Raw genomic sequence first — 9,124 nt, 5'->3', positions numbered from 1 at the left:
GTTGGAGGTTGGGGCCAGGAGTCAGGGACGCGCATCTGTGTAGTGTCTGCGCTCGTTCACGAGCATGTAAACACCTGATCACTGCAGGGGACCGAGCCCGCTGATTCTTTTTAACAAGGAAAGCCCGGATCCATCGCGGCGCCCCCTTGTTGATTACAGTGCGGTGTTTCCTCTGCGCAGAATGACGGATAGAGAGGTGTCTGGACTGGAGGATCAGAGCGAGGACAGCGGCCTGCTGCTGCGGGGCTACAGGCGGCTGACTCGGCTGTACTGCATGAATGGCGGACACCACCTCCAGATCGTCCCCGATGGCACAGTGCAGGGCCTCAGAGATGACAGGGACGTTTACAGTAAGACCGCAGCACACTGCGCATTTTACATCCAGGCCAGGAAAACAATATGACGCGTTCACTTCCTTTATTTACTGCAGGAGTGTCGGAAGAAAGTGTGAGAAACGAGCCTTTCGATGATATTTTAAAGCGGGGTGCTGTTAATCTTCGGCTTGGAAAAATCCCAGTAGTTCTGATTTATGTTCTCTGTAACTGCATTTACCGAACTTGTCTGATGGGGAGGAGGGTTGTGGTTAGGATGCATAGTGGGGGTTTAAAGTTACTTAGCAAAACTACCATGCATAGTATGTTTGTGTATACAGTGGTTTCAGAAAGTATACAGACCCCTTGACCTTTTGCACACTTTGTGTTCTAAACTAAAAATATGTTTGCAAATTTATTAAAAACCTGAAATCTTTCATTTACAAACTGTTCAGCACATTTCCTGTGGCACTCCAACATATGGTCAGGTGCATTCTGTTTGTATTAATTATGCTTGAGGTGTGTCTAGAACTTGATAGACCTTTTTTCATAGACGTTTTAGCATGTCATAACAGGAAAACCACAGGTGCAACTGAAATGGAGTCATTGTCATTAACTAGATTTGTTTCACCTGTACTTTTCCTGCTGTGACAATTCAAAGTGGCTGCTGTGATTTGGGCAAATGCAATTGATTGGGCGTATTTTAAGAGAGATGTTTGTGGATACAAGGTCCCACAATTCGGTGTATGTCAGGACAAAAACCAGGCCATGAATTTTAAGGAGCTCTCTAGATCTGTGAGATAAACTTGTGGTGAGCCATAGATCAGGACGAGGGTATAAAACCATTTCTAAGGCTTTGATTGTTTCTAGGAGCACAGCGGCCTCATTAATTGTGAAATGGGAGAAATTTGGAGCCACCAGCACTTTTAATAACTGGGCAAAAAGGGCCTTAGTCAGTGAGATGGCCAAGAACCCAACAAATAACAGAGAAGTCCTCTCCAGAAGAAGTTCAGAAGTCCTCTGCAGAGATGGAGAACCTGCCAGAAGGGTGGCCATCGCAGCAGCTGTCCATCAATCAGGTCCTTACAGTACAGTCACTAGACAAAAGACACATAGCTTGACAAACAGCTTTTAGAGGACTTGGGTAGAACTCCTAGCACCAGGTTTGAATGCCAGGCACTGCTCATCATCTGCTAATTCTATCCAAGCATGGTGGAGGCAGCATCATCCTTTCGGGGTGTTTCTCTGCAGCAAGCTGGTCAGAATTGAGGGAAGAGTGAACGTAGCCAAATCCAGAGAAGAAAACCTGCTCCACAGCGCATGACCTGAACAGCAAAGACATCACTGGAGTGACTTAAGGACAGGTGTCTGACCTTCCTTGAGTGGCCCAGACAAAGCTCTGACTTAAACCACACAGAACACGTGTGGAGCCGCGTGAAGATGGCAGTTTACAGACACTTCCTGCCCAGTCTGATGGATCTGAAGAGGATCTGCCAGAAAGATAAAACTACCCAAATCCAGGTATGTGAAGCTTGTAGAGATGTACTAGGAAGACTTGAAGCTGTACTTGCTTGCTGCCATAGGGGTTTCAACAAAGTAACGAATTATCAGTCTGAAAATTGATTACTAAGTGTAGATAGAGGAGCAAATCAAATCTACAACTGCAAAAAGTGAAGGGGTCTGAATGCTTTCTGATGCTACTGAATTGTATGAACTATGTTATTTAAGTGCTGGCTGAAAGGTAAAACCTCTTCAAGGACCTCAGGCAAGTCCACTAACCACAGCAAATGTGTCATTTAATGGTTGGAGGAAATCTGGCAGTCAACATTTCATACTAATGCCTTCTCTTAGTTGTTGTGTGCTGATGAATAATGTGCCTGGCAGTCAACATTTCATACTAATGCCATCTCTTAGTAGTTGTGTGCTGATGAATGGTTACCATCTAACCCTTTTATTGGTTTAAAAAAAAGGGGGGCTTATCCGCTTCCTATGCTGAAGAGACTGGCTTTGACATAAGAGTCCAAGATAGCAAGGATGCTCTAAAATTGATTTGGTTGCACTTACCACACTGTGTCATGATACTTGAGCCAGCCATCATTCATTTACTTGCACAACTCAAGAGCAAAGGCTTGAAATGCTTAGTCTTCTCTGTCAGCCGGCTGTAGCTGAATGAATATTTCACACTGACACCATCATCTCAGATTTGTGATGATGGGGGGTTTTTTGTTGTTTTTTTTTTTAAACCAGAGAAGTGGCCCATGTTGGCATAGGTGTATTTATAAAGTTCAGCTGTAGCCATGTTATTTCTTTGCACCTTATTTCAAACTTTCTCTTTTTAGCTGTTTTAAAGATAAAATCCGTGAACAGAGGTGTGGTGGTCATCCAAGGAACAGAAGCTGGGCGATATCTGGCTATGAACGATGAGGGGCGTTTATACAGTTCAGTGAGTAGCCTCTCTCTCCATGATGTTTTATGTCAGTGGTTTAGTTTAGGCTTTTTTTTGTAGTTAAATACTTGATTACTCAAAATTGTACTGTACAATAGTACTTTAAACCATTGACTCGGTATAAAAATGGACAACATGACAGCTCCCAGAAGCGACACCATAGTGACGTGAGTCGATCTGATTATGGTGCCATAAACTCAGTCTATGCTTCAAATGTTAAAGCTCAAATCAAACGACCAAATTCCTCTGTAAGTGCTGACGGCGAACGGTGCTTGTTCTGTGTTTTTCTCTCAGCCCACAGTCACTGATGAAAGTTACTTCCTGGAGAAACTGGAGGAGAACCACTACAACACGTATCAGCCTCAGAAATATCAGGACAGGACCTGGTACGTAGCCTTGAAGAAGAATGGAAAACCTAAACTGGGTCCAAGAACTCACATCGGACAGAAGGCTGTCTTCTTTCTGCCCCGTCAGTTGGATGACTCTGGAGAGTGAGGACGTTTTATCTCAACGCACTGTGGCACCTGAACCAAAAGGACCTGGAACCTGCTAGAGGCTGGCTATGTTTTCGTAAATACACATTTCATTAGCTAAAATCACTATTTGTGCTGGTAACAAGGTGAAGAGGTGAAAGAAGCGGTGTGAAAATGTATTGGGAAAAGGAGTGGCTGCAGTTTTGTTTAAGTACTGGTCTTAGTCTTAGTGATGCATTAGAGCTAAGATACTATGCACTTTTTTTATATCAGCTCTTTGTTCAAATTAGCCTGATAACATCCTAGAAGATGGATCTGGATGCAGGTATAGATCAGGAATTGATATAAAGGATCACTGAAGTGGGAAAAATGTTTTTAAAAAGGCCAATTTTTTTTCACAAACCAATGCACTTTTACTTGAATGTTAAAAGACATGCAACCCATCTAATCAGATCTATAGATGATCCATTTTACTGGCTTGGATAATCACATGCATCGAGTCCGTTTTACCGGTAATTTGATTATTCTGTAGCAGATTAGAACATACTGATGGCTTGAAAAGGCTTTAGAGCAACTTGCTGCCCTGCATGTGTGACAAAGGTTCAGAGTTGCACCTTTCTCTGCCTTATGGATGTTGCTTCACATTTTATATTTAATGCCCCTACCCCCAATTGCTATAGCTTTACCCTGACTAAATAACCCTTCTTCCCAGATTGTGAATATGTGGAAATTGTGACTGTACAATGTATGACACTGGATATCGTTGTAGGATCAGGAATCCAGATAACTCAGGCTTGACACATTAAAGGTGACATTTATTTAACACTAAATGTTTTCTGTACAGTTTAATAACAATCAAAACCCCAAGGTTGCAGCTATACATCACAATGAAATAAGCACAATGGGTCTGTAACAAAGTCATGACAGAAGTATGTCAATCATCAAGAACTCTGTTACTCCGAGGTGCCGCTTCCTCCAGACTCTAAAATGGAAACAAAAAGCATAACTTCTTTCTTCTTATTTGTCTGGGGCTACAAACCATGATGGGAGCAATCCTGTGGGTTTTATAGCTTTCTAAAAGTGCACCTGCATTCTTTGACATAGTTTGATAGAAGATGGCTAACCTCTTACACCCTATGGAAAAAAAAAAATTCCCATCCACTTCTGTTCATTTAATGTTGAGGCAAAACATCCAGCTGGAAATTGAGTTTTTCTGCTCTAAGATAATATGATGCGAATGTCTGAGCAAGATCATTATCAGCTAACATGCAGACTCTGTAATCAGAGGTCTTTCGCCGCCAGCGAATGTGACACAGGTTCACCGAGTTGCTGAAAGGTCACGCTATTAAAGCATTAATGAGCCTTTTGAAGAATTGAACTAGAAAAAGTGCTCAGACACCTATGGAAATCATCCGGGTTACTGTCATCATCCAAAGTTTTAGCATCCTTCACCATCAATGGAGCTGCTGTGGCAGTTTGTTACTATTAGCTGCAGCTTGTTCTTGTTTAAAAAAACAAAAAATGAAGCTCATCTAAAACAGCTGCATCTTCAACTCTATTTCCAGCATGGATAGTTTTTGCCTGATTTAACAAAAAACAAAACATTTCACAAGCAAAATAAGTTCTTACACTTGAATGCAATTTTGACACTGCATTTTAATCACAAGCATGTATGATTATGACAATGTCCCTAATGAACCGTTTCTATCTTAAAAGGAGCAGACAACACTGCTCCCTCCTGGCTGGGAAAAAGGGCAACACTACTTAAAGCCAACAGGTGAGGTGAAATATGTGGTAATGCATATATATTAGCATTTACAGTAATGAAAGCTTGCTTTTTTTTAGGTGGGAGTGGTATCTAAAAACAGCCTATAATAGTCACACTAGAACCATGAAGTCAAATTAGTGCACATTACAAAGCGTGTTTGCATGCTATGACCAGTCCACAGTCGATGACCTGTTGGCTTCAAGGGTCACCAACAGGAGGCTCTCCCTATCCATTGACCTTAAGGGCAGATGCATGCTACCATCAAATGACATAAGGCATTATTTATACATTACAGACAGATGCAAATAGCACTTAACATTTGCCACTAATGAGTACACTGAGGGACAACTACCTTATTAACCATTTTCCACTGATTAAGCTGCAAAACAAAAAAAACTGTTGATATAATTCCTGAATATTTTAGAGAGCCGGCTTCTGGTTAAATGATAGATTCGGGATATCAAGTTGGTTCTAATACAATACTGATGTGCCCATATGTACGTGAGAAGAGCTCTGTTGTTGTAACCTCTCCTCACCGACCCTGAAGACTTCCACCTGGAATGTAAAATACACTCATTCTGTGCTAAAATGCCCTCCAAAGTTCATCTGAGGCTCAAATGAACCTTCCCAGTAAGCTCCATCAAGTCTGTATTTTCCAAAGTTACAATATATTTAAGACATACAGTATCTGACTTTGTCTCCTAGGATAGTAGTTCCTTGCCGGGCTGTGGTGGAGGGATATGCAGTAATAGTTGTGTGTAGGTTTGTTGTTGTTAGCCAGTGTTTACTTCTAAAGTTGTGCTCAGAGTTCACTCTGAAGTCAGTTTGTTCTTTACAGATTTCATATCTGGAATTTTTATGGTTTTGGGACACCAATAAAACCCGCTCTGAATCTGTGTCTGGGTTATAGTCTACGTGTGTTTATCACATGTCAGTATCCTCATCTGCACCTTGCACACAGGAGAACATGGTTTATGTCTGCGTTTATCCAGGGTGTTCGGAAAGAAGCAAACGATGGATAAAACCATTTCACTTGAGAGATCCTCAAACACTGATTAGTGGTCAAAATGGATAGAAATACAATGTGCACAGCTAAGCCAATTACTTGTATGAGGACCCAATTTCCACAGTAATGTAAGGAGAGAAAATGCAAAGCACAGCTGTACCATCATCACAGCTGTTAGTGTATTTTCACTTATCTTCCAGGGGCATGTTATGATAACCGAGAGGCTCTGATATTGATGTGCAGTTAGGTTTTGTATGCTTTGCATACACAGATTCCTCCCGAAATTCAGTGTCCGATATTGGTAATAGTTTATACTGTTTCTAATTCCCTCTGTTTTATGCTCCGACTCATGTTGGACTCTGCCAAGGCTGCCCCTTTGTCACCGATTCTGTTCACTATTTTATGGACAATTTCTAGGTGCAGCCAGGGAGCAGAGGGTGTCTGTTTTGGTGGCCATGGAATCTCGTCTCCGCTCTTTGTGGATGATGTGGTTCTGTTGGCTTCATCAGTTCAAAACCTACAGTGTGCACTGGAGGGGTTTGCAGCTGAGTGTCAAGCGGTGGGGATGGGTCTTGTTCACGAGTGAGGTAAAAATGGAGCGGCAGGTTGACAGATCGGTGCGGCGTCTGCAGTAATGCAGTCTCTGTACCAGTCCGTTGTGGTGAAGAGGGAACTGAGTCGTAAGATGAAGCTCTCAATTTTCCGGTCGATCTACGTTCCTACCCTCACCTATGGCCATGAACCGAAAGAATGAGATTGTGGATATAAGCCGCAGAAATGAGCTTCTTCCAGAGAGTGGCTGGGCGTGCCCGTAAGGAGCTCAGAGTAGAGCCCCTGGTCCTCCGTGGTGAGCAGAACCAGTTGAGGTGGCTCGGGCACCTGTTTAGGATGCCTCCCTGGGGAGGTATTCTGGGCATGTCCCTCCGGCAGAAGGCCTCGGGGCAGACCCAGGAGACGTTAGAAACTAGGTCTCCCGGCTGGCCTGGGAACGCCTTGGGGTTCCTCCTGAGGAGCTAGAGGGGGTTTGTGGGGAGAGGAAAGTCTGGGAGGCTCTGCTCAGGCTACTGCCCCCATGAACAGGTCTCAGATGAAGATGGATGGATGGATTATGCTCTGACTCGTGATACAGCTTAACAGCTGTAATTCAATTTTTTTTCTATTGCTCGTAACCATAGTCTGAGGGATGTGACCATTTCTTATTTGTGCCTTTTTTCATGTGGTTGTAATCCAATTTCCTTTTAACTAGTCTTTTTATCATATTTATTATTGCTTTTAGGTACAGTATAAGGGTTGTGGCGCTTTTTTTTTCTCCTCATCTCTTCCACGACTGTTTTATACTACAGTATGTATTATTACATAGAGCACTTTGGCCAAGTGATGTTTTGAAATATGCTTTATAAATAAACTGACATCTCTTTACTCACGTGAGTAGAGTCGGCTGTAGTAACAAAGCCCACAGGCGCATAGGAGAATGTATCCCTCTGCCATAGCTCGGCAAGGAAGTACTTTTCCGGGTAACAAAAAAAGCTAAATATGTCTTAAGCAGACCATAGCTTTAAAAGATACCAACTCAGATGACCTTAGTGGGACGGCTGAGGCTTCATTAGAGCCTCAGAAAACTTTGGAGTGCAATTTTTACATTCAGTCACAGTCCAGGTGAGTGTGGAGAAGAGAAGTTACAGACTAGGTACAATTCTCATGTGCATATGGGCACATCACTACTGTGTTAAGACCAACTTGAAACTCCTAAACCTATCCTTTAAGTGTCTTCAGTTTAATTTCAAACTCGTTGCAGTGTTGCTGCTTGTGGTGGTCATGTCCAGTTCTTCACATCCAACAGCCTGAGTTTAGGTTATGGAAAGATACAAAAATTAAATTAGAAAAAATTGACTGTTTTCAGCAGTGACATTAACAACTCTAACATGATTAAGACAATTTCAGCCACTCCTAAAGTCCAGTACTCATCCAACTAATTTAACATGAGTATCATGTAAAGACCCAGTCACTGCAGGGTCTACTGAGACTCAAAACAAACCAACAGCATAAGCTACTCTGAACTGCTCTGACCCTTCTGTCACATCCTGTTTCCTAGTGATGACACAAAATACAGGGTAACTAAAGCCCACTTTAACAAGCAACCACTCAGATGAGCTGAGTGATAACGGTGACCCTGAATGATTTACAACCCCAAATCAGAGAAAGTTGGGACAGTATGTAAAATCAAAATTAAATCTGAAAATGGTGATTTGTAAACCATTAGGTGTTGCAGGCATTAGAACTGGAGTGTTTACTCTAAAGAATGAAACTGAGGCAGTATCACATCAATGTGCTGCTGTATCATTTTCAGTGTAATACAGGATACATGATTTACACATCACTATTTGCAGTTTTACTTTCACATACCGCGCCAACCTTTTCTGATTTGGGGTTGTAAAAAAAAAATCTAAATCAGCCAGAATAACATAACACACCTTACCTCTAGTAGATGAAAAGCACCCTTGTTCGGGGAAGGGTGGTGTAGGTGGGATCGGCCAATTTACGCACTCTGGAGTAGTTAACAAAGCCTCTGATGAACAGCATGAAGCCTAAAGTCCAAAGAAAAGATATGTGATTCAAGAAGTTAAAAATCATACAACATAAGAGATGGTAAAATTTGTTTATAAAATAACTAATGTAGCTTACCCAGGGCCAGGAACACCCACCACAACCAGTACTGCCCATCAAAGTAGCCAGGGAAATAGGTGGAAAACTGGGGGGAAAATTTAAATTTTCAATCCGTTGGACATGATTGAAGACAGTTAAAACAGATAAGAACTACTAATCCTGCACCTTCACACTACTGAACATCTGGGCCCGTATTCACAAAGCTTCCTAAGCCTAAAAGTTGCTCCTAGTGACGAAATTCTAAGAAAACTTTAGAGTTATATGTTTTTTTAGAATTTCCCCTTAAATTTAGGACTAAATCTTAGTAAAGATAAAAGTGATTCACGAAACATCTTAGCTCTAAGAACAGCTCCTAAGGTAAAAATCCGTAAGAGTAGAGAGGAGGACTTTTAAGCGGCTTAAGAGTTCCTCTAGCAGCGGACAAAATGGTGGAAAGAAGAAATATTCTCGAAACAA

At 42.0% G+C, this 9,124-nt stretch overlaps 2 protein-coding genes across 2 annotated transcripts in view; one reads left to right on the top strand and one right to left on the bottom strand.

Annotated features, from left to right (window-relative positions):
* Positions 1-4,745, top strand: fgf1a (fibroblast growth factor 1a). The gene is made up of 3 exons (XM_020619253.1): positions 1-350; positions 2,651-2,754; positions 3,052-4,745. The coding sequence occupies exons 1-3, from the start codon at positions 182-184 to the stop codon at positions 3,250-3,252; spliced, it is 474 nt and encodes a 157-aa protein (XP_020474909.1). The 5' UTR covers positions 1-181; the 3' UTR covers positions 3,253-4,745.
* Positions 4,746-7,038: 2,293 nt separating this feature from the next.
* LOC109971165 (NEDD4 family-interacting protein 1-like) overlaps positions 7,039-9,124 on the bottom strand; it is an 8,806-nt gene continuing 6,720 nt past the window's right edge. The window contains exons 6-8 of the mRNA XM_020619252.1: positions 8,687-8,753; positions 8,481-8,589; positions 7,039-7,845 (exon numbers count right to left, since the gene is read on the bottom strand). Of these exons, the coding sequence (XP_020474908.1) occupies positions 8,483-8,589; positions 8,687-8,753 (174 nt within the window). The 3' untranslated portion in view covers positions 7,039-7,845; positions 8,481-8,482. The remainder of the gene's footprint in view (positions 7,846-8,480; positions 8,590-8,686; positions 8,754-9,124) is intronic.

The sequence above is a fragment of the Monopterus albus genome, unplaced genomic scaffold, assembly GCF_001952655.1.
Source record: "Monopterus albus unplaced genomic scaffold, M_albus_1.0 scaffold217.1, whole genome shotgun sequence".
Taxonomy (NCBI): Eukaryota; Metazoa; Chordata; class Actinopteri; order Synbranchiformes; family Synbranchidae; genus Monopterus; species Monopterus albus.
The sequence above is the reverse complement of the archived record's forward strand: the minus strand, read 5'-3'. Positions and strand labels throughout refer to the sequence as shown.